The 24663-nt window shown below is 39.4% G+C and overlaps 1 protein-coding gene across 5 annotated transcripts in view; it reads left to right on the forward strand.

Annotated features, from left to right (window-relative positions):
• The window catches only part of KIF13A (kinesin family member 13A), a 110854-nt gene that overhangs the window by 18232 nt on the left and 67959 nt on the right, over positions 1-24663 (forward strand). For all 5 annotated transcript variants that reach the window (XM_042868650.1, XM_042868655.1, XM_042868651.1 and 2 more), the window contains exon 3: positions 21946-21958. In XM_042868650.1, coding sequence (XP_042724584.1) covers positions 21946-21958 — 13 coding nt within the window. The remainder of the gene's footprint in view (positions 1-21945; positions 21959-24663) is intronic.

A 24663-nucleotide genomic window follows, 5' to 3' on the forward strand; every position in this document is an offset into this window, starting at 1 on the left:
CCCCCCCCCCCCCCCCCCTTTCTCCTTGCTTTCCTTTATAGAGGAAGTATTCTTGTATTTGCCACAAGAAAAAAATGTTTGTTAAAAACAATAGTTAAAAAAAAAATCTACTACTCAGCTTACCAAGAAGTACTTTATGGAGCTATTAATTTTGTTTCCTTCACTTGGTGCTTATCGATGCCTGCAGTAACATTGCTGTGCCTTGAATGAGGAAGAGGGGTGGAAAGTACACTAAAATCATGGTGCAATTCCATTTTAACTATGTCAGCTGTCATCATACTTCCAGGATTGTGCAGCATGTGTGTTGGAGAAAATAAAATTGTCCTGTTGAAGATGGCAGGTTGTTTCAGTTGCATGGGTTGATTAAATAGTTTCTCTTGTCTTTTTTAAAGAACTACCAGCTGTGAAATTATCAGCAATATTCAGTTAAGTGTTGAGTTGCACAAAAACTGCTTCCTGAATGCTTGCTGTAGAGGTGCTCATTATTTGACAGTCTCTTGAGGTGTTAGGGTTGCCTTTGACCTTAGAAGTTTCTCAGCCTGTATACATGAAATAGCATTGCCTTGATATGTAGAAGCTCTTCGTTTTCTAAGTAACTTTAGCAAAGCTGATAAACGTATTTTGAAGGAAAGTCATTGTAAAGCTGTGAGACTGCTTTTAAAAGCAGGTACCAAGTAAATAGAGTTGTATTTCTTCAATGGTGAAAAAGATGAGATGCTTAGTTGCTTCTCCAAGATGAGCAGAAACTTTGCTATGCAAGACTGTTGTTAATGAGCTTGACTTTATTATTGCCAGCTGAATAAGCAGCTCAGAGCAGCTAAAGGAATTTTATATTAGTCTTATACCAGCTGGAGTCAGCACAGATGGCAGTAATAGTTTCCATCACAGAGCAATGATAAATATCTGTCCTGTTGTAAACATGGAGGAGAGTTAAACAGAAATCCCAAGCAACACATTTTCTACAATTATTGAGAGTGTATTACTAAGAGTATCTGTAAGATCAAGTAGCAAACAAAGTTTTTGTGAACTCTTGCTCTGGACAACCTTATTTATTTGCTCGTATCAACATTTTTAGATTTCACAAGATGGGGAAATAAAATATTTGGAAAGGGAGAGGAGGTAACAGATTGCATGTGCAGTCACAGTAAGTTAGCATCATCTGCATCTCAGATTTGGGGGAAAAAATGGAGACAATTATCAGGAAATATTTTCTTTCAGCTCATGATGGAAGTAGGGAAGAGAGGGAAAGTCTCGCGTTGGAGGCTGCAGGAGTTTTGAGGAATGGCCAATGCTTAGTGTTGGAAGAAGAAAAATCCTGATTCAGAATGATTTGTAGATGAGGTGACTTAGTTGGAACTATGTTGGAAGACACTGGTTTCTGTTGGGAAGGAAAAAGGGCTTTAAATCCCTTCCCGTGGTTTTCTGATATTATGGAAGCATTCACAGTAATGAGGAATAGACAGCTTGTAGAAGCTCTTCAGGAATTTAGGAATTGCATTGCAAAAAGAAAAGCTCATGTCAAAACACTTAAAATATGTTCTCTGAAGAAATGCATCTGATTGTGTGTTCTGTGTGAAGTTCATTTATTTAGAGAAAGGAGAAGAAAGAGAAAGGAGGCCTTAGAATTACACTATCTGCATCTTCGGTCTTCTGTGTATCTTGGATCTTTGTCCTACCTGAGTATTTTGCTCTTCAGCAATGCTTTGGGTCCGCAGATTGTTAATGTCATATCAAATAATTTTTAGTACTTGGTGATGAAGCAGTTCTGTAGAAAAATGAGTAATGCAGTGAGTTATAAAAGTGTGTAAAAGTGTACAAAAGTGACCAGCATGGGAACAGTGGCAGCTCTTTTTAAAATAAGTAAATAACTAAAACTACAGACTTAACTGTTTTTGAAAGTTACTGCATGAAGGAGAAGAAACCATTCAGTAATGGCTTAGACTGGAGCTCATTGCAGGATATGGGCAAGAGGAGCAATTGAGCGAGGCTCACAGAGGAGCCTTATTGTGCCTTGTGGAAGAATCAAGAATCAAGAAGCTTTTTTCCCTGCATTCAGAAGCTCCAGCACATTGGGTAGCCCTGCAGATAGAATGTTTGACTTTGAGTTACAGTTGTTCATGAACGTTATTTGTTTGGGTGACATCTTGGAGGAACATATCAATGTTCATGTGCTTGGAAATGAGTAAATATTCTCTCCCTTTTAATCTGATGCTGCTGTTAGCTGCAAAAGCACAATGAAGGTAGGCTGGGTGCAGGTGTCTGCAGTCCTGGGAGACACCCAATGCTGTGTCTGATGTTGCTGTGTCATGCCTTCTGTCTGAAGGAAATTCAGTGTGAACTTTGGGTTTATGTTGCAGGCTGTGCTAGGTCTTGGTACGCAGGTGAGCTGAGAGTGAACAGTAACTTTACTCCATAGAGTTCCCTGAGTGGATTTCAGTGTAGCTCCCCTGGGGGGCAAGTTGGATCTGACCACAGCATTAGAATGAGAACTGGCAAATTGCTGAAGGGTAGCTAGTATTTATTATAACTTTTTCCTTTTGTTTATGTATTTCTTCTCTTCATGTGAAATGTTTTTGGTTGGATGATAAGACTCCCAAGAAAAGCTGCTTATAGACAGCTCTTCGAGTTGGACATGTTTTAAAAAAACAAGCTGATAATTTTTTTACAATGCAACAACAACCAACCAAGCATAAGCATCTTTTAAGCTGGCCTGTTGGTTGGAAATAACCATCTAATCTACACCTTTCTGTATTTTTTCCCTTGCTACCTCTTCCCCAAATTAAAAATAAAACAGATGTTTCTAAAATCCCACTTGTAGTTACTTTTCTGCCTCTTTGAAAGCTCAGTGGGGAGCTAGCTGTTCATATTTCAGTAACAGTAGGTCTTAGATATACTATAATACTCTATTCTTAAGCACTGAGTTGATTTTATTCCTTCTTTGGAACATTTGTTACAGAGATAACAAGGTTACTGGAAGTAGTTATTTGTCTGTTGTACTTCTTTACACAAAAATGTGATGCAGGACCTAATGTGACAAATGAAGCTCTATAGAGCCTTTCTACAGTCTGATTTTGTAGATGGTGTCTTTCTGCATAGGAAGACTATGCTGGTGTTAAGATTGGTAGGATAGGGATTATAAATGGGAATTGGGCTGTGTGCTTGTTGTATGATTGAGACTGTAGTTATTTTCCACTGTCATGCTTTTCACTCCTGTAAAGAGAAATGAATCAACAGAAATGAACAATTCCTTTTTTCCTGGTTGTACTGCCTTTGATTTTCCCTGTTAGCATAGTAAACTGGAGTTGCATCACTTATTTGGACAGGTCTTATTTGATCAAGGCTTCTGTTCACAGCTTTGCTTTCAGTGGACCTCAACTTCCCCACAGGGCTTCCCACAGAGCTTCCCCTTTTATCATTATTCAGTACAAGTTTTGACCTAAGTATGAAACCCCCATGGGGACAAAAGGTCTGGAGGAATGCTCAAGGACTAGTTTGCTTTTGGAGCAGGATTCCTGGTTAGCTTTCATGCCAATAGTTAGGTGATGCCAATAAGGAAACAATTGTTTTTGCTTTTAATGGCTCTTTCAGATGCTTGTTTGTGGCTGTTTCCTCAGGAGGAGAAAACATGCTTTGGAGATTGTTACAGCATATTTCTGTCATTGTTTCCAAAAGGCATTCCTCAGAAAAACAGTAATTACATACAAGGTCTTACTACAGTATAAGCAAAGATCTGCTCCTATGCTGAATGTATTTAAAACATGCTGACTATGCAGTTTTTGTTGTCTGTGCTGTGGGTTAATCATTAATATGTAGTATATATGCCCCGGGACACAAACAGTGCTTAACTCCTGGTATTTGAAGCTCTGTGGAAAAAATACAGAAAGCTCTATCTTGACTGTATATCTCTGGATGAACTAAGGCTGCATTTTTTCATGCTTAAATTCCTACTTTCCAATGCATAATTCTGTTTTTTTTTTATTTCTGATGGTCTCTGGTTTGTGTGCCACTGTCTTGACCCAGGGTTATTACTTGGACCTTCTCATTTCTGTTCTGCATTCATAATGCATTGTCTTCAAGTTCTTGGGTAATTTGATAGTCAAATGTTGAAGGACGACAAGTCTAGCCATTCATTAGATTATCATTCATGTTGTGCATCTTTAAATGCTGCCTTATGGTAGCTTTTTCTACTTTGTTTCTCCGGTTAACATTATGTATGTGGAACAGGTGATGTATTTCTTCAGTGCTGCTTCAGAGTCTGATTCCATTGTATGGAAGTCTGTCTTCTCATACAGAAGAAGACACATCCAGTTGCTTTTTTGACCTGGGAGATTTATGCTGAACTTCCCATCTGGATCAGCAGTGGCTTACAGAGCTCCCCTGCACACACCCTTATCTTGTGCTCATCACATCTGACTGGACTGTTGCTCTGGAAACCGTTGTAATGTCACAAGTGACTTCATTATGATTAAATGAGGGGAAGAAAGTAGAACAAAAGAGCACATTCCTGTTTAAACATGCAACTTGGAAACTGCAACTGTCTCACATACATTTCAGGGCATTTCTTGCTAACAGTATGCAACTCTGCCTTGCTAGTTAAATAATAGCAGTTTCACACTATATATTTTATTCTTATTTCCTTCACATAGTCTGTAGTCAACTGATGCAGTCACAAGGATATGTTTTAGAAATCTTATTAAAGGCTGTGCATGGATCTGCAAAACAGAAACCCACTGGTAAGTATTTACCATACTACCTTGTCTACCATAGACTTAGTTTTCCTTGAACTGAAAATCCTCTAGTTTCCAATTATATCTGGCTTTATTTTCCTTTTATCTCTAATATAAACATAGTATTCAAGTCTCTAAAGCAGGTTCATGACTGAAATTAAGATTATAGAAATACTGCAGCATTTTATGGTACTGCCTTGACACTTATTGATCCCACTAGGTTTCAGTCTTCTGTGATCATCACAGAATCATTAAGGTTGGAGAACACCTCTAAGATGATCTAGTCCAACAGTCAATTCATAACAACCATACCCACTAAACCTTGCCTCTCAGTGCCACGTCTACACCTTTTTTGAATACCTCCAGGGGTGGTGATACCTCTGTGGGCAGCCTGCTCCAGTGCATCACCTCTCTTCTGAGAGAAAATTTTTCTTAATGTTCAACTTGAGCCTCCTGTGGCACAACTTGAGGCCATTACCTGTTGCTCTGTCACTAATTACCTGGGAAAAGAGGCTGGCCCCCGCCTTGCTGCACCCTTCTGTGAGGTGGTTGTAGAGAGTGATAAGGTCTCTCCCGAGCCTCCTCTACTCCAGACTAAATCCCAGTTCTCCCATCTGCTTCTTGAGCAGTAAGACTTGTGCTCCAGACACTTAATCAGCTTTGTTGCCCTTCTTTGGGTATGTTCCAGGGTCCCAGTGCCTTTCTTGTAGTGAGAGCCCAGCAGTGCATGCAGTACTTGAGGTGTGGCCTCAATGCTGTGTAGAGAGGGGCAGCCACCTCCCTGCTCCTGCTGACTGCACTATTTCTGATACAAGTCAGGATGCTGTTAGTGTTCCTGGCCCCCTGGGCACACTGCTGGCTCGTGTTCAGCTGGCTGTCGTGTAATGCATCCAGGTCCTTTTCCTCTGCACAGCTTTCCAGCCGCTCTACGCTCAACCAATAGCGATGCATGGGGTTGTTGTGACAGGAGTGAAGGAACTGATGCTTAGTCTTGTGAAACTTGAATTGGTCTCATCCCATCTATCCAGCCTATCTTGATCTCTCTGTAGAGTCTGTGTTCATTTCCCTTAGGGTAGGGAGGCCCTACAGACGTCCTCTCAGCTTGGTGTCATCTGCAAACAGATGTTGCAGTGAGTGCACTTCATCCATTTGTCCAATTATTGGTAAAGATTTTAAACAGTCCTGGCCCTGGTACCGAACCTGGGGAATACCACTAGTGAATGGTCACCAACTGAATTAATGTATATTCTCTGCCACTCTCTGGGCCTAGCAATCCAGCTAGCTGTTCTAAGGAATTGTAGTACACCTGTGGAGCACGGAATTATGGCTTCCTAGTACCTTTTTTTTTTTTTTTTTTTTTTTTTTTTTACCCTGCAGCACTTTTCCCTTCAAGCAGGAGGAGAGCAGGAAATGAGCAACTCTGCAGGGCTCCCACCATGCCCTGGCTTGACTGTGTGTGCTGCCAGATGGATACCTAGCTAATGAGCTCTGCTGGTCTGGGTTACCTCCTTTCTGTTCTAGTGCAGAGTATTGCTGATCTCAGGCTTGTTTGCTGGGAGTCTTCCCAGGGCTAGTTCTGATGTGTTGGAGCCTCTCCTTGTGCTGAGTCTAGCAACAAAGATGAGTGTGAATTCATCTGTGTCATCATTAGGTGTGCTCCTTGGTACCTCTGCTTCTGTGCAGAGATGTAATCAAATCTAAAGCTCTAACAGTTCTGAATAAGGTTTAGTAAATGCATTTCTATTAAGATCTGAAGTGATGGAGCTGAGGGATGCACATTCCAGGAGAACTGAGCGCAGTTGTGTTGATCACAGGAGCAGCTTGACAAGTGCCATCGCAGGTGAGAAGGGTGAATCTGGGACATTTAAATCCATCTTTTTTTTTTTTTTTTTCTACTCTTCATTCAAAATTTTTATTGTTGCTGTGTTGTTACATTAAAATAAGTAGTTGGCTTTAGGGGATAGTGTAACTGGTGTCTGAAATGTGTGAAATAAACAAGGTGAGGCAAGCTGTTGAGACACAAGCAGTTTATCCTTTGGATATAGCTATGTGAATTGGTGAAATCTGGCATTTGAAGCCACTGATAAACTTTGAATTAATTAGTACTTTTGAGTCAGTTGTCCTTTTTGTCTGTAATAGTGTCTAGCACCTTCCTTTTATTGCAAAGCAAAATGAATAAGCCAATCCTGAGTAACCCATGAATTATCTTTTCCATTATCTCTCAGGAAATTCTGATTGTTTTTGAGGCTTACATGCGACTGATCTCTTACCTGAGGAATGTGTCCCCTCCTGTTATTGTATAAGTATGTGGTGTAGCTATTAATGTGAAACTGTTGTTCAGTTGTTCTTTCTGGAAAAATGATTAGCAGTATCAAAGGAGGTATATTTTCTCATACAAAGTGATCATCTCTGTAGATAGGTATGGATAAGCATCTTATCTCGAAGAATCTTAGCTTGATACACAAATACAATACTATCGATTTTTGTAGCTGAAATCTGAGGTTGAGTTTTGATTTATAAATGCAGATCACAATATGAAGACAGGCAATTAGTCATGCTATTACTGCTGCTATACACTCACAAAAAATAAACTTATGTTCAGTTAATCTGTCACTGGTCTTGTGAATGATCATCAGTTTGAAGAATGTCTGTATGTAAATAGCTAATACACAGAATTCACACAGACTTATTTTCTTTACATGCTGTTGCTAAACAAATCATTATTATTTTTATAGCATATGCACGCTTTACTGAGGCACCATGGATGTGAGAGGTCAGTTCTTTCTCAGTCACTATTTATAGGCTGGCCTGGAATGCTCACGTGATATTGTTTGCAATCTTGGATATTTATATTATCACAGATGCTGTGGCAAAGTTTCTCACTATTTCCATTATACAGTTCTGTTTCCAAGCAGTGTGCCTAGTCCCTAACAAAGCTTGGCATGAAGACTGAGAATGTTCTTCCTCTTCAAATGGAATAAATGCTTCCTTCGTGTTCTTGAGAGAATTATGTGATTGTAAAAGGTCTCTCTTCTTCCAACAGTTATGAAGAGAGTCTCACATGATATTTGGAGAGCACTGTATTGATGTAACAAATTCTTAGGACAGCAGTAAATGTGCTACTTACAAAAAAGAAAAAAAAAAACAATTCAAACTGTGTTTAGGCTTTTACAGTTGCCTTTGTGACGATTTCTTCTAGTTATAGATGTACAGAACAGGATCTTGGTGCTTAGTTCCTATTTGTTTCACCTTATGTGAAGACTCCAGGACCTTTGTTTGCTCACTAGCGCTCACACTGCTCCAACTTGATCCTGTGAGGCAGAAGTTTGGTGTCAGGCGTAAGCGGAGATACAACCACTATCCACATCTGCTAGCTGCCACTCTAGTGCATGGATAAATGGCTTTTTCTCTTGCTCTCTACTCTTTCCCCTGCCTCCAATGCCCAAAGGGTGAAGGGTTTGTTTATTGTGCTTGATTCAATGCAGAAGGGGATTTGCATGTGAGATACCCACTCAGCAGAGTCAGAAGAGGAGCTAATATGAGACTTGAGTGTATTGAAGATACATCCCTCTATGAGATGAAATGGTACAAATGCTCTTCTGGTTTGACAAACTGGAGTTGCACTTGATTTAATGTGTGCAGTGCTATCTTCTAGAGTAATCAAAGGCAAGCTGTAGAAAATCCTTGAAGCTTCTGCAATGCTCCACAAAAAAAAAAAAAATCTCTACTTGTAGTTGCCCAACAATCAAGATTGGTTCTCATAGTAACTAAAGTGCTTATTTCAAATGTCCTCACACAAATTAGACCTAAAAAGTGGTATTTGGGAAAGCTAGGCTTTCTATTTATAGGTTTATATTTTTATGCATCCTTATTTTATGTAGTTAATTTATTTTTGGCTTAGCGTGACAGCTTATTTATATAGAGCTTACTTAACCAAAACTAATGTTACGTCTGTTGCATCTGTTAGAGACAGCTCCTGTCGGCATAAAACAAACAAACAAAAAAGCTTACCTAAGTTAGGATAATTGCTCTTTTGCTTTTATCTGCAGTTGTTGCACAGAGGAGTAGCTGTGTGTGCGTTCAGGAATACATTCAGAGAATGTGCATTTTTGTGAGAGGTGGTACAAGGTACTTTAAGTAAAAACAGTTGCAGCCACTGGATTTATAGTACTGGGGATGGAAAACAGTGTCAGTATGTCATGGAAGCTTTTATGTGTTACATTTATCTTGATCTTCAGTTTATAGAAGATAATGTATTACAGTCTCATAAGAATGCAGCTAAGAATAAAACCTTTTTCTTCCTCCTTTAAATTAGGAAGTAAAAATGCAGTCTCTGGTCTTGATTTTTTTTTTTTTTTTTTTCCCCTGAGTATTTTTTCTTGGATACAGCTTTTGAATTGGTGACACCATGAGTGTGTTTGAAATGCACAAAAAAAAAGTGTATACAGATGGCTTACATGTCCCAACATTTTGTACTTTATTGTAACAGATTGCTCCTAAAGTAGGAAGATGTATTTGTGCTCCACAGCTCAGTACAGTCATTTTGATCTTAGGCTTCTGTATCACCTATTTCTAATATCTTTGCTTTGAATCTGCAACATTTTATTCTGAAACAATGGTAATTTTGATAATGAGTTCAGTAAAGGGAGGAAAGTGGTCAAGGAGTTTTGCAATTCAGTTATTAACACTTTTTTTTAATAATGTCAATCTGAAGTATTGACAGCATTTTTAAAAGCCCTGAATGGAGTATTTTATACAGACAGGGCACCAGTATTGTGTTTTTGAGGATAAGAATAGAATCAGAATCATCAAGGTTGAAAAACATGCCTAAGACCGTCTGATCCAACTGTCAACTCATCACCTCCATGCCCACAAAGCCATGCCTCTCAGTGCCACATCTATTTCTTGAACACCTCCAGGGATGGTGACTCCACCTCCCTGGGCAGCCTGTTCCAATATCTCACCACTCTTTGGAGAAGAAATTTTTCCTAGCATCCAGCCTGAACCTCCCCTGGTGCAACTTGAGGCCATTACCTCTCATCCTATCAGTAGTATGTGGGAGAAGAGGCCAATCCATGCCTTGCTGCACCCTTCTTTGAGGTAATTGCAGTGAGTGATAAAGTCTCCCCTGAGCCTTCTCTTCTCTGAACTAAGCAATCCCTGCTTAGTTCAGCTGCTCCTCGTAAGTCTGTTGTGACTCACTGGTTGTTTTACCTTTGGTTAGGCTATTAAAAATCACAAGCTTAGAGGTGAGCCATGTGCCTGTTTAAAATCTTAGAATCTGGAGATGCCAGTTTAAGAAGTTTCTGCTCTGTGCCTCTTGAGCAATTACAGGAGGTTTTCTTAGAACAACTGTTGCCAATGTGTGCTTGTCTGAAGCTTACTCATTATGCCTCAGACCTGAAACTGAGTGTGTGCACTTGAAACCTTACCTGTTTTTCTTCCTCTTCTTCTCCCTGCTGAGATAAAACGATTTCACCTGTGACCTTATTAAAGATAGATTCTGCTTTCAAAGTTTTCCTTTCTCTGTTTGCAAGATGTACTTGGAAAGAATTTGTTGGCTGAAGTTGTTTTTAGCTTTAAAAAAAAAAAAAGGGAAGCTGTTGCTGTGGTTCATGCCTCGTTCTTTCTGATTTCTAATGCAAACTAAAATTTGCTGTAGTCCTTTAGTCTGCCTTTCACAGATGACCTAGGTAGTTCTTCAAGAGTGCTGTAGGACTGTGACAAAGGTTAAGGTGCTTTATATGCAAAAAATCTTGTTCCTGAGAATGTATGTGTTTTCCAGACTCTTCAGAATGCAGACGTTACTTCATAAGTAGTGCAGTACAACTACAACGTAGAAGAATGCCATTCTGAAAGGCACTTGGTAGAATCACTTGTAGATTATTCCTTATGTTGCAGATATGCTGTCTTTAAGAAATGTGAATCCAAACTGGTACATGAAGTTATAGGATGGTTAAAAGGCTGCAGAACCCATATGAAAGAGTGGCTCTCATGTTTGCTCCTAGCTGAGTTTGAAGCTTTAACTTACAGGATAGTGTTGGCACGTGAGTTTAAATTTTTTCAAGAGCAGGAAAAACATCTGAACACTGGTAGGATGAAAAGCCCTCTGTGAGGCAGAGCAGCATAACTGATATTGAACTGTTTCTACTCTGGAGTCTTTAAGACTTCATGGCATAGTTAGTTGTGACAGTCATAGGCTGTATATGGTGGGTGATGTATATGCTTGCTATATTCAGCCTGTTATCTTAGATTGGCAGGTATGATCTCACTAACTTGTCTCTAAGACTAGACAACTCATTTTGTTTTTCTCTTTCAGGAAGCACTAAATATCTGTTTCAGTTCTTAATTCTTTGTACACCACAGTATTGTGACCTTCTGGATTTTCATAACCTTCCAAGTCTAAGAAGTCTGAGATGACTCTTGTTTCTTTCACGCTTTGCTTGTAATCTTATGATTCACGTGTCCTTATTTACTCTATGGAGTCAACATTTCTCGTATTGAAAACTTCTTGTAATACTTCGTCTTGAACTTCTGACTTTTAGTGTAGCATTTTTCTTGTCAAACTAATTGTAATTTTATAGGACAGAGGCTGACTGTTTACTGTGTATTGTGAAATAAGAAAAATGAAATTCAGTTCTTAGCATTTAGCTGTGGACTCATTCTCTGCTAATGTGCTTCAGAGTTATATCTGTCTGTCTTCATATACAAGTCTCTAGGTAAAGTGAGCAGTAAATCATCTTTGTTTTAAACCACTTACTATATGAGGGCAGCTCTGAAAGTAATGCCTCATTTTATGATGCAGGCCCACAATGTCAGAGGTGAACACTGGTGGTATTGGCAGTAGAGATTGAACCTTCCTGCCAGTATTATTTTGTTATATTTTATTGATGTTCAACAGCTGGCAGCAGAGGGGCAGTTTGACAAAATGTTTTCTGACATGGAAGTGTACATGAAGCAAAGGTGTGTCATTGAATTCCTTGGTGTGGAAAAAAAATGGAGCCCATTGACATTCATTGATGCTTGCTGAATGTTTCTGGAGACTGAGCAGTGATGTGAGCTCAGTGAGGCAGTGAGTGCTGTGTTGAAAGTCAAACTACATTGTTCTGAATAGCCATGCAGATTGTTGAAAGCACAGCATGCAGGCTGTTGTTCATGTCTGGTAAAAATGCATAATGAATGGTAATGACTACATTAAAAAATGGTGTTTTGTAGTTGACAATTTGCTCTATCAAATAGTTTTGTGTGATTTGTAGCTGTTGCTTCCATAGAAATAAATAGGAAGCATTACTTTTGGAGTGGCCTATGTATTTCTAACTTGCCAAAACAAACCCAGTTTTTTTTTTAATTGAGTTTAAACCCTATCCTATTTGACTCTGGATTTTATTTCTGAGTTTGTTGCCTTTAAGCATTTTATTTGCACTGAAGCTGTGTAGAAACATCATTTTCATAGTAATGGCTGTGCCCCCCTACTGAGATCTAAAGATAATGGGGACTAAGTTGAGGTCCTTTTATCTGCCAGAGCAAGCTACACATTTCCACTGCGCTTTTCAAGTAGTACTGACTGAGCTTGTCTTTTGAAGATCAGTAAGTGAAACCTGGATACCTGGCCTTTCCTGGTAACATCACTTGAAGGGAAGAACAGATACTGCTCTTCAGAGCAAACAGGCTTTTTGGAGACTTGAATGAAGTACTGGTGTAAAAAGTAGGCATGAAGCCCTACTGACTGCTACGTAACTGCTGAAAATGTTGTGTATTTTGTTGTACACTTCTTTCTCTGAAACGGATGTATTTAGGTTGGTGTGTGGAACATACCACAAAGGCTTTTAGAGATGCTCTTATTGGCTTTTTAAAGTAAAGATGTTATTAATGCCAATCTAGGATAGTTGTAAATGGTGTAAAAATTCCTCAGTTACAAACTAAGCACATCATCTTATACTAATGTTCATGCTCTACACCATTATCTTAAATGAAAATCAATTATAGCACTTTTCAAAGGGTGGCTGAGATGAGAAGGGGACCTCAGGAGGATTTGGCCTAACCCCTGCTCAAGCAGGGCCACCCAGAGCAGAATGACAAAACCCCATGTACAGGAAGATTTGGAGCATCTCTGAGGAGACCTCACACCTTGGGCTGCCAGAGTACTCCAGTACTTGCACAGCACAGAATTGTTGCCTGGTTTTCAGACAGAACCTCTTTTGCTCCGGTGTGTTGCCACTGCCTGTTGTCCTGGCATCTCTGAAAACACCCTGGCTCCAAAGGTGGAAATGCCAGTGCTAGTAGCTTCATAGGAGTCTGAAGTGTTCATTGTTGCTTAAATGCTAGCATGGCACACAAGTGAAGAGATCATTATCAGCAAATGCATATTATTCATATATAAGGTAATGCCTGCTTCTAAAGTCTTACTTTGACCCACAAACATTCTTCTCTGCAACAAAACTTGTGGGCAGGGTGATGTTTACAGCAATTTCCGCAAACCTCCAGTTTGCTGGGGAGGATCGAGTGTTAAATTTTGTTGGTCTCACCTCCTCAGTTGTGCAGAGCACTGGCTTGTGTTTTCTGACAAGGCCTTCAGCACTGTTGACTCGTGTGCCTGTCTGACTTCAAGCAGAAGGTAACCTCTGTCTGAAGCCCTCAGGTGGAAAATCTGAGTGCCATGGCAGTTGCCAGCCCTTCTCTGATGGAACTCATCTATTCACAGACTCCAGAAGTGAGCTCAGGTTGTGCCCTCCTCTAGGTTCAGTAGCACAGTGCTAGTTGTTTGCCCTCTGTGAAGATCATTAGCTGTTTTGGCAGTTGTTCTGTTTTTGTTAGCTGAGGAACTCAGAGCAAATGCTGTGAATGGTTTTTCTTGGGCTGATTTCTGTGATTCATTTCATGACATGCTGGGTTACTAGAGCTTGCTAGAATACTGCCTAAGCTTTAAAGAAAACAATAAAAATTTCACTTATATGGGTCCTATATAGGATAAACTCTCTTCAGGACTTCTAAGTTGGGTGTTGGTTCCGCAGCAACTTACTCACTTTAATTAGGTGGAGCTGATTTGAGTTTACATCCCTGCTACATTGTTCCACACAATAAGCTTTTTTTTTATCACATGCATCATCTCACTCTTTTTCTGCATAGTGTTCTATCACGTTTGTTAGCACTGTCTTTTAAAGCAAATAACGTAATGTTAGTCACCGGCACGTTAGATGTTGCAGCCTGCTGTTAGAGACTTTCCAAAATCTTTCTGGTGAGGTGGCAGAGATTGCTGTGCTAATGTGTATTGTCATCAAAACCGTGGAAGCCTTCAGTTTCTTACACAAGTTAATGAATGGCATTTCTGATCGTTGCATTCAGTATTCACAATACTGAAAAAGCATGCTGGGATGAAATGCAGATAGCAATTGTGAATTTTGCTGACTCTCAGGAAGATGATTCTTTCATACTACAGTTATATTTAAAGAATGCTAACATACATTTGCACAGCTGTGTGAAGTGTCGTGCCTAATCAGCATCTTTTTTTGGAATCTCATTAGTAACAAATTAGATTAAATTTGCATGATGATTTTCCCTGGTGTGATGATGGAATGTGACAGAGAAATCTGTGGGTTGTGTCTTATCCAGTCTGAACAAATGGTTGGGGCTGTTGCATTGGGAATGGCTCAGCTAAATCCTTGTCCTGCTTGACTAGGAAAGAACCTCACAGCAAGAATAGTCTTACAACCAGATGTTATAACACAGTGTTACAACTGAGATTCAAATCCAGTTACTTTCTTAATTCCAATAGTTGAATTCTTTCCAGTACGTTATCTCTTTTTTTAATGAGACATCTGTCTAAATCTTTATCTATTAAGTTGCTAATCACTTTTAGTATCTTTGAAGCAAATTGCGATACTGAGCTTTAAACTGTTATTAATGAAGAGCAATTTAATTGATGAAATACTACATTGCTTAGCAAGCTTCCATTATCTACCTTTGAAGGTGATCTGTTTTGCAACAAACACTCAATTAATTAAAGCTCTGTATTTTTCCAAACATCTTTGAATGCTGCATGCAGAAGGGGTGCATCTACAACGCAGCCTGATGTTTTGGTGGTTTGTATAGGCAGCATTTCAGAAGGAGATTTCTGCAGAGCAGGAGCATCAAAAGGGAGTATTTCCTTTGACACTGGAGAGATAAGGGGCAGCTAGTTGTTGGGTGCAGCTAACCCCAGCAGCTGGCTGATGTGATGCTCTCCATGGAGTGTGTGCACGGAGTTGAAATGCCAGTTAATGCGCAGGATGTTTTTCTCCTTGTGAGTGCTAGGAATAAATGCAACAACATTGGAATAATAGCTCCCTAATAAATGCCATGGTAACTTTATTAACATTGCTAGAATGCCTTTCCACATGCTTTACAGAAACATAGAGTGTTTGCCCAGACAAAAATTTCATTCAATTCAGGCTGAGAATCAGTCATTGAAGACTAGCTTAATAGCTGACAGGATCCTGCTTCTGAGATAGGACTCGTTTCTCTTATCTCACCCTGGTTGATCAGTCAGTAAAAAAAATCTCCTGATTTAGAATCTTTAGCATTCAATTTTATTGAAAAAGGTGAGAAAATCAGTTTTAGGGAATCAGTTTTTGGCAACTGCCTTTAATAACAGTCATTGCATCTTACATTCCTTTGCCATTTTGCTTTGATGTTAACATAAGCGCACTATTGTGATTGTCTTGTACTTTGGTAGGAGATGCTTGTTAGAATAACTAGTCTTGGACAAACTTTGAATGAATGGTATTAAGACTTGTAGAGAATAGATTATTTGATATGATAAGTTCTGGATAGTGGCCTCAGCAGTAAGCTTTGAGTTAGAGTTCTTTTATTGCAGAGCAGAATGACACTTTCGAGTCAGTTTTTACTTTTTCAGTGCAACTAAGCCAATTAGCTGAAATGGAGTGATACTGTCGTTTTATTTTGCAAAAAAAAAAAAAAAAAAAGAAAAAGTTGAAGGATGGCTGAGTGGACAAAACTTTCTTTAGAGAACAGTCTATCAGAGTTAATCTTTCTGCATATGGGTGCTGGCTCTGCTCCTAAGCCAGTGGCTGTTTGCAGAGCAGCTTGCCTTTGCAGTTAGGCAGTGCTTTTCAAGCTGACAACAGAAGTTGCTTTTACTTGCACTTGAGTTTTCTTTGTAAAAGTTAAAACTACCTGAACTTCATGTCAATACATTGCTGATGTTGGGCAGTAAAAATAGGCAGAACTTGTAGTGAAAGGTAGTTTAGGGACTAGATGTGTTCCAGTGCAGCTGGTGCTGTTTTCCATCCTGTAAATCTCTTTCATTTATTTTAGTGACCTTGTGCTGGTCTTATAACCTGTGCTGCATTTTTTTTTGTCTGATTTCACTGCTGCAGTGAGTGTGATCAAGTTATTGGAGTGGAGCCTTGATATGGTGGAATAACCAGTCATTTTCTAGAGGTTATTTTAATGCAATGATAGTCACTCTGTAATGCTTGTTTTATTTTACTTGTTCTGCAGAACTGATTTCAGTGTTTGACGTTTCTCTCTTTCCACTGGGCACCAGTGCATAGCTCACAGCTCCTTCACACAGTGCTTTCATAAAGCTAGAGAGCAGTCTATTTTTAGTGTTTTCATCTGTGTTGGTTTGTTTGCTTGTTTTGTGATGTTTCTTATTACGATCAGCTATCTCACCATGCAAGCACTTGGTCAGTATTAGTATTTCACTATTCTTTTTTTCTGTAGAACAGACTTTTGCTGGATACAAAGTATGTGTTCTGGGAGCTCTGGTACTGAATTGTGATGCTGACTTTTTTGTTAGCCAGCTCTACCAGAGGTGCCCCAGCCAAGTACAAAGGTAGGACGCTTCCCTGTCAGGGCATTGCCCCATTTCCTTTGACCTTCTCCTGCCTTTAAAGAGTAGAAGGAGGAAATGGGTAAATAAATCTTTTTCTCTGTGTTTTGGGAGAAAACAAGCTGCTAATACTCCTCCGCACATGATCATCAAAATAGTTACTATGTCGTGCTTTTATTAAGTAGTACCCATTAACAAAGCATATACGTACTTTTTAACATGCATAGTATCAGGCCTGCAAGTAACAACCTGCAGTGATAAACCACTCAACAGTGAGGGGTCCTAGAGTTGCAGGATATTCCTCTGAGGGATAATAGGGTAAAAAAACCTCATCTCTGTCCTTACATACTTGCAGTTTCTAAGTATGAGTGCTGAATGTCTGCTATCTCTGCTACAGCCACTCTGACAGCCTTATATACCCAGGCAAACAATGCAGTTACTTTGATCAAATAAAGCAAGAGGCGTTTGTTATGGTGATCCTACTACTGGCTCTGCGATCTGCCTCTGAATGATGCAAACACGTACAGATTCTGGGATGTTCTTGGCTTACATTACTGGCAATCTGATTTAAAAACAAGAAACCAAAAGAATAACAACAGAAAACCACCAAAAAAACTCAGAAAAAAATATTGTATTTATTGTAATCAACTTGTCTTTAGGTTCCAGAGGCTGGAAAGGTGGTAAGAAAAGAAAAGGCTGAAATTGAGGATGGGAGGAGTATAAAGCCATATCCTTGCATGTACATGAAAGCATAACAAATTTGATAACCTGTTCCAACTTGACATAGCTGGGAGCAGTCAGGCTGTAGATTCATACAAAGGGGCCATTCATTCCCTGATATTACAGAATTCTCAACAGAATATTCTTCCTGCACGTGAGGAATATGTGGAAGGCAAGATGTGAGAACTGTAGCTGTTAAATACTGCCAGGAAGAGCTCAAACAGAAATGTGGAAACATTTTTAATATCTGTCAGGATGATCTCAATTTGCTGATCTTTATGCTCACTGAAGAAAGAATATCATTCAACTCATTAAAAAAAAAAAAAAAAAGACTTTTCTCCCATATTCTAGTATACTGGATGTTGCTTTTAATAATTCCTCTGGCCAGTGATCCTGAAGAGTGCCTTGATGACTGCATAGCCACTACATATAAACATTTAATTATATATTTGGGAAAATAGCGACTACTGCAAATTTACTGTGATTGCACATTCAGTGAGAGCAAAAAGGTATTTTGGAGTCAGTGTTTTGGAGGATGATTTTGCTGGAGTCAGCTTGGAAGAGCAAGCTGAAAACCCTGTGGTTGGTTCATCATCTGCTATAGATACTACCTGTGGTTACTTAACATAGCTGGTTATTACTGCTTTGTCTTCATTAGCTGATTGTGAGAAAGGAAAAGAATCCACAGAATACTTTTCAAAACATGATGTAATTACAGTACAGTTGTGACCTACTTGGCTTCTTGGCGTGGTCCAATTGGAGAAGAATTGGGTTGTGTGGGTGTCATTCCAGAGAGACTAAGACCTACTTTTCAAATGCATCTTCCTCCCCCGTCTCCTTAAATGTGGAATATCTGGGCTTATACCTACAGGATCATTTTAAAAAGCACATTACCCCTGTCACAGATGACATTCTCAAAGGGTGCTGGTGAAGCATTATTAGATGGAAGGATTAAGTGGGAGAAATGTTTACCAGTGCTTTGATGTTTTTTGATGTTTGGGATGACTTTGTCTCTGGTGGAAGTGGCATTTGGTTGGGAATGCTGACAACATCATTAAGGGACAAAAGCCATTCTCGGTGTTGTTCTGAACTCAATTACAATGACAGTACCATGGATGCTCACAGTGGAGGAATGTCTTCTATTGCTCCCTGTTAAACAGTGCTAGTTTTCTGGTCGGAATATGTAATGCTAGCTTATTCCTTATTAATTAAACACATCTCAGTGTATGCTGTCATGGAGAGTTTACGGTAGATGGCAGAGAGAAAACACTGATACAGGTGAGTAGACTTCACGTTCATGTTCTAGCACAGAACATTATAACAGAACTGAGCCTTATTTCGTGTATTTGAGAGAGATGTTCTGAGTTGAGATCTTGGCATATATATCACATAATCACAGAATGGCCTGGGTTGAAAAGGACCACGATGATCATCCAGTTCCAACCCCCTGCTATGTGCAGGTCACCAACCAGCAGACCAGGCTGCCCAGAGCCACATCCAGCCTGGCCTTGAATGCCTCCAGGGATGGGGCATCCATAGCCTTGTTCCAGTGCATCACCACCCTCTGGGTGAAAAACTTCCTCCCAGTATCTAACCTAAACCTCCACTGTCTTAGTTTAAAACTAATCCCCCTTATCCTACCATTCTCAACCCATGTATATAGTCGTTCCCCCTCCTGTTATGCTGCCTTCAAATGAGGTCTCCCTGGAGCCTTCTCTTCTCCAAGTGAAATCATCCCAGTTCCTTCAACCTTTCTTCATAGGATAGGTGCTCCAGCCCTCTGAGCCTTTTAGTCGCACTCCTCTGGACCCACTCCAAGAGCTCTGCACCTTTCATGTTTGCCAGGCAGAATAGGAGAGACTTGGTGCTGCTGCAGAAGATAAAGCTGGAGTAGGTCTTCAGGGACAGACCTCAGTAGGCGTACTTCTCAGCATAGTTAGAAAATCATTCTAGTGACATTTTGCTATACCGTGATTTTTTCCAGACAAAAGAGGAAGTTGACTTTGAGGTGATTGCAATTTGCACTTCTGAAGGATGAGAATATTTTTCAGGTTTTTGGTGGTGATTACTTTGGTTTTGAATTCTGGATACGTCAAAGAATAAATTGTCCTTTGTCAGGTTAAACAAAAAACTGCTGTTGTGCAGACAAGTTACAGGAGTAGATAACTGTGACACTTCTTGGCAGCTTGGTTTAGAGGAGATTTTGTTGCCTTTCAAAAGATATACCTCCATGTTGTCATCGGCACAGTGGTCGATGGAACATTGATGTTTAAGCATGGCATAGGTCTGAGAAGTAAAAATGTGAATTGCTGTAGCTCTGTGATCTGCCGTCCTCTCCCCCTCAAGCTGTGGTACTGAATCACCAGGTCTACTTGGTCAAGGTGTGATAAAAAGTGAGACAAACCCAAGTTTTTGTGAAGCTGAGAAGATGCTGGCTTTTGGGACGGGGAAGAAACTATAAAGCACATCTGAAAAAAATAAAATGAAAGCAGCATACTTTGATGGAAAATTGATTGAGGCTAAGACAGGTTTTATGAGACAACTTTAAGTTGCTACATGTGTGATTTCAGTAGAACTGTAAGCAGTTATTTTTTATTAGTCTGAGTCCTCTGACTGAAGAAAGTATTTGTATCTCTGAGTCATTGTCAGAATAATGTTACAGTGACATAGCTGGGATTTTCAAGTGGCTTAAGGAAATCATATCCTCTAGAGCAAGGTAACTGATTTCCAGAGGCCTTTGCTTGCGTTGCTGCAGCTGAGGCTGGCAGGTGCCTGAGCAGTTGGGAGATCACCTGCAGCTCCTGATGCCTTGACATCCAGGAAGCTGTGAAGGATCTCACTTCCAATGGGGAAACTCCAGCTGTCCAGCAGTGCTACAAAAAGTTGTGGCCCTGTTTTCCTTAGAGTGACCATCAGAGGAAAGTGAGAGAGAACTTCCTGAAAAGGCTTGCATTGCTTAAAGGAATGTGTTACAAAATGTGCGAAAGGAGGTGTTTACTGACGTGATGTTCTCTACCCCTTATCCATATGAGGCTTATCAAACAGAAAACCAGTTGGTCAACTTTCTGTTGCCATTTTCTTTCTTTGACTAATAGTTGACCCTACTGACTGGGGACCCTACTGAACTACAAGAGCTACCTACTTGGAATTCCCTAGGAAAGCTGTTACATTTTTGAATTGCTTCTCAAGACATGAGTGCATTTGAAATAAATGGAAACGTTTCCTAAGAGGTCTGGGTAACTTCCCTCAGTAGCAGCATCTCTTTAATGTAGGAATACGAAGTTTAGAGCTGATACTAAAACTTGGGCTACACCTTGGGCTGATGAAGTTGAACTTCTACCGCATGTGGAAATTCATTACATGAAAAAGTATTCCAGGTATAGCAAAATAGTATTTTTTGAACTTGATAAGAGTGATTTCAGCACAAGCTCTGAGCCACCTGTCTGTGAGCTTGCTATGGGGTGAGCAGCTGCTGTTAATGGAAGGGTAAGGCTGCTGGAGGTGGTTTGGCTAGGAGGCAAAGTGTGTTTGCATTATACCAGTGTTATATGCCAGCTATGTAATTCTGGTCTAGTCAGATGCCTCATCTGAGGTATGAGCTGAGAGTAGGTAGAAAAGATTGTGTAAGATGTGTTTGTGTTTGACTTTCTTTCAGCCTTTTTTGCTGAGCCTCCATGCTGTGGGGCAGTAGACAGACAGTTCAAAGTGTTTTTCCCCCCTGCCTTTGTGGAGTTTGTCTGTGATTTGGTGGGGGAAGGCAGGGCTTGGTCTCGTGTTTCTACAGTGCATCACTTCAGATTAATTTAAAGCTATGCATAAGATTGTAGTTTTCATGAATGGCCTAAACCAATTTAATTCTGTATTCTATCTTTGGCTCTTCTGTTGCATTTGCATTAGCAAACACAGGGTTGCTTAGTGAGACATGTCAGTGGTCGTGACTAGTCCCTCCAAAAAAACCCAACCAACTAATTGAATTTACTGTGTGACCACATGGCTGCCAGGGTAAACATAAAACATTGAAGGGCAAGTCAAAGTACTCGACATTGGTATCCTCAGTTTGAAATGTTACCTCTGCTCCATTTATGACAGCACCAGTTGGAGCTGTGCCTGAAGGATAATGGTGTTTTTGCTTTGGTTTGCCATGTTCTGTGCAGGCTTTCAGTGGCCAGGGAAAATACAGGTTTATTTTCCTATACATTTCCATAAACTCGCTCCTGCCTTGTTCTTGATGTGTAGCACTGCTAAAATCAGAGGGGCTTTGCCCCAGTGCTGTTGTCTATCAGTTTGTAGGCTGTTTTAGCTTATCACAAAATGGAAGTGATTTACTTCCATGACAAAGAATGTTTGTTTTCACTTTTAAACTCAGTGCTGTTAGATTTTATAGCTGTGAGGAATGTTACATTTTTCTTTCTCTCTTTTAAATCTGTGATTATATTAATGATGAAAGAACTAGTGATGCTTGTTAAAAATCTATGCTATATCCTATAAGTATCTTCTGATTTCTTCTGATTTGATTAGTCTTAAAAACATTGTGGGTTACAAAAAAATATAATAATGAAGTGCACTGACTGTTTTTTTTTCTTTTCTTTTTCTGCTGCCCTCCACTTATGTGAATGGTCAATTCATACTTCACCTCATTGTTGCTGACTTTTCCCCATCTTCTAGAAAACCACCAAAGGTAAGCATTCTCTCCATGTTGGTCCTCCTTTAAAAGTCTTGAATACTACAGAAGTGTCTGGCATGTTCCTATAGTATGGGATCAATGTGGCTTTGAAGAAAAGCACATTTAAAGAAACCTCTATTCCTCATTTTTCAAAGTTAACTTCATAATTGCAAAGATTACATCTTAATCCAATTGACGTGAAGATTATGTGAAGCTGTGACTTCTTGAAGCTATGACTAGGACAAGCCATTATTTTAATGCATTGCTAAATACCTTTGAAATAATAAGTATAATGTGTAAAACATTTCTTTGCATATAATACTTCTTTATAGTGAGTATTGTTTTAAAAGGTGGTGAAACACATCCAGAAAAAACCAAACTCTTGTTTGTAATTGAGCACTGGAACAGGCTGCCCAGGGGGACTGTGGAGTCTCCTCTGGAGATATTTCTTCCTGTGCTTTCCTGTGTGATGTACTGTAGGGGAACCTGCTTTATCAGGCAAGTTGAACTCAATGATCTCCAGAGGTCCTTTCCAACTCCTATGATTCTATGATTTTGTCATCTTCAAGACTCAGTAATTTGTACATAGTGGCCAAAGAGCACCAGAACTTGCTTAGAAGATACTGTGTGTAATGCAGGGGAAAAGAAGCAGAATGAGTGCTATGTGTCTATGGGGATTCTTTTTGCTTCTGTTGCATGTTATTTTTCATAGCAGAGAGCTGTAGTTAACTGTCAGTGAGCTTGTTTTACATTATTCTCTTTGATTTCTAAATCTCAAATAGTTCACGTGCGAGTCTGAGGTGTCTTCTACAGGTGTAGCAGAGTATTATGTTAGCCTTCTGGGAAGTAATAGTGGGATGCCTAGCATATCTGTGTGATTCAGACAGCTATCTTTGTGTGTGTATATAAATATATATATATAAATGTGTATGAACACCATTCTGATTATTTTTAAAGTGTAAGAAGAAAATATCTCAGTGGTCTGTATTATTCCCATTAGGTAGGGAAGAATGGAACAAGATCTATTCTAGCTTGAATTGAAAAAGTCATATAAACCAAACAATTGAAGATCACAGCAGGTTAAAAAGAAAAAAAAAAGACAATTGTTGTATAGTAAATAACACTGGTATTTCCATTTGAAATGCTATGCTGGGCTGACATTCTTTCCCTGAATGATTGAATGTCCTAAAAAAGATGGAGCTGGTTTTCAGTTTTTCCTTTTTTTTTTTTTTTTTTCCAAAGCAATAAAATTCTTCTGTCAACTCCAGTTAATATACCTAGCACTAAAGAGCTTGATCATGGACTTTAAAAAGAAAACTAACAAACAAAACAACAAAAAACAAACATGCAAGCCCCCATTTCTTTTTTGTAATTTGAACAACAAAAAAATTCATGAGCATTCGTTTTCTTTAGTGCCCCATTCATATGCCCTGGTAGGTAAATAAAGTTGTTATTGGTGTTATGTAATAGCTTAATTACAGCCTTGAGTTTCTTCCACAAAGGCATACCAGCTGCATAGTTGTGTATATAGGCCACATAATTGCTGGGTATAGTTAGATGGCCATTGATATCCTTGAGCTATAATACCAAAACTTCAGATGATGAAATGTTGATCAGTTTGAGACAGAAGATGCTTCTTACTGTCAGTAGAAATGCATACTGTGAGTATTTCAAGACATGATGTGAGATGAGGATGCTTCTTGAACGATGTAGCTTTTTGGGTATCCTTTGCAGTCAGTCTTCAAAATTTGTTAATGAAACTATGGAAGTGTTGAAAGTTTCTTCTGTATTTCATGAACTAATTCCATTAACCATGGGGTCATTGTGGTTCCCAACCAACTCAATAGCTCTGAAGCTATGGTAGGAAGACTTATGTAAGGGTATGAGAGTTTTCACTGCCAGAGTTTTTTTCTGCAAACATGATGTTTCATTATGTTACTGATCTTGGACTCTCAGTGTAATGTTTTGACAATTAAAGACAGTTGTTCTGATCTGAGATCTTTGCCTTCAGATTTTTTGTTGTACTTCTTTAGATGGTAGGACTTGTTTTTCACTCAGTGGTTGCTCAGCAAACCCTGCTCAACTTCTCATCAGGTCCTTTAATGATTTCCATTTATATCACTTCCTGGTGTAGACTTTGTTTGCAGATTCATAATGTACACTTAGCTACTTGAACAGTTGTAATAAAGATGTAGCAGCAACAGTCTGGTGAACGAAAATCTCCATTCTTTACTGTACACTTTTTAGCAGCCTACTAGACAGCCCTGTAGTTGACCCTGCCTGTCAGGCTGACTGCTTCATTGAGGTTCATGTGAGCAGTATCTTCACCAGTAAAGCATAACTTTTCTTCTGTATAAACAGAACATGATTGATTAGCCATCTATTGATCACATGGAAATGACTATGAAGTGTTATCTGTGCATTTTCAATATTATATAGATGCGTAGACGGTGTTTGCCAAGACTGAACATAATCCTTAACAGTGCACTGCTAAATGCTGAAAGCCCCATGCTCTAGTCTGTGTGGAAGATTAGGTTTTAAAAGAACTAATAAGATGAAATTAGACTCCTTTCTAAACTAATCATATTGTGTAGCTTAATCAGTTAAGCATTTAATGTTGGGTATGGTACTCATTACCTGTAAGTAGTTCATGTAAGTGTACTCGCATGCATAAGGCCTTGAAATCATTAATTGTTGTAGGCATAGATTGAGGGCTTTGA

This window comes from Lagopus leucura, unplaced genomic scaffold (genome assembly GCF_019238085.1).
Source record: "Lagopus leucura isolate 7727_CA_CO unplaced genomic scaffold, USGS_WTPT01 Super-Scaffold_100002, whole genome shotgun sequence".
NCBI classification, from domain to species: Eukaryota; Metazoa; Chordata; class Aves; order Galliformes; family Phasianidae; genus Lagopus; species Lagopus leucura.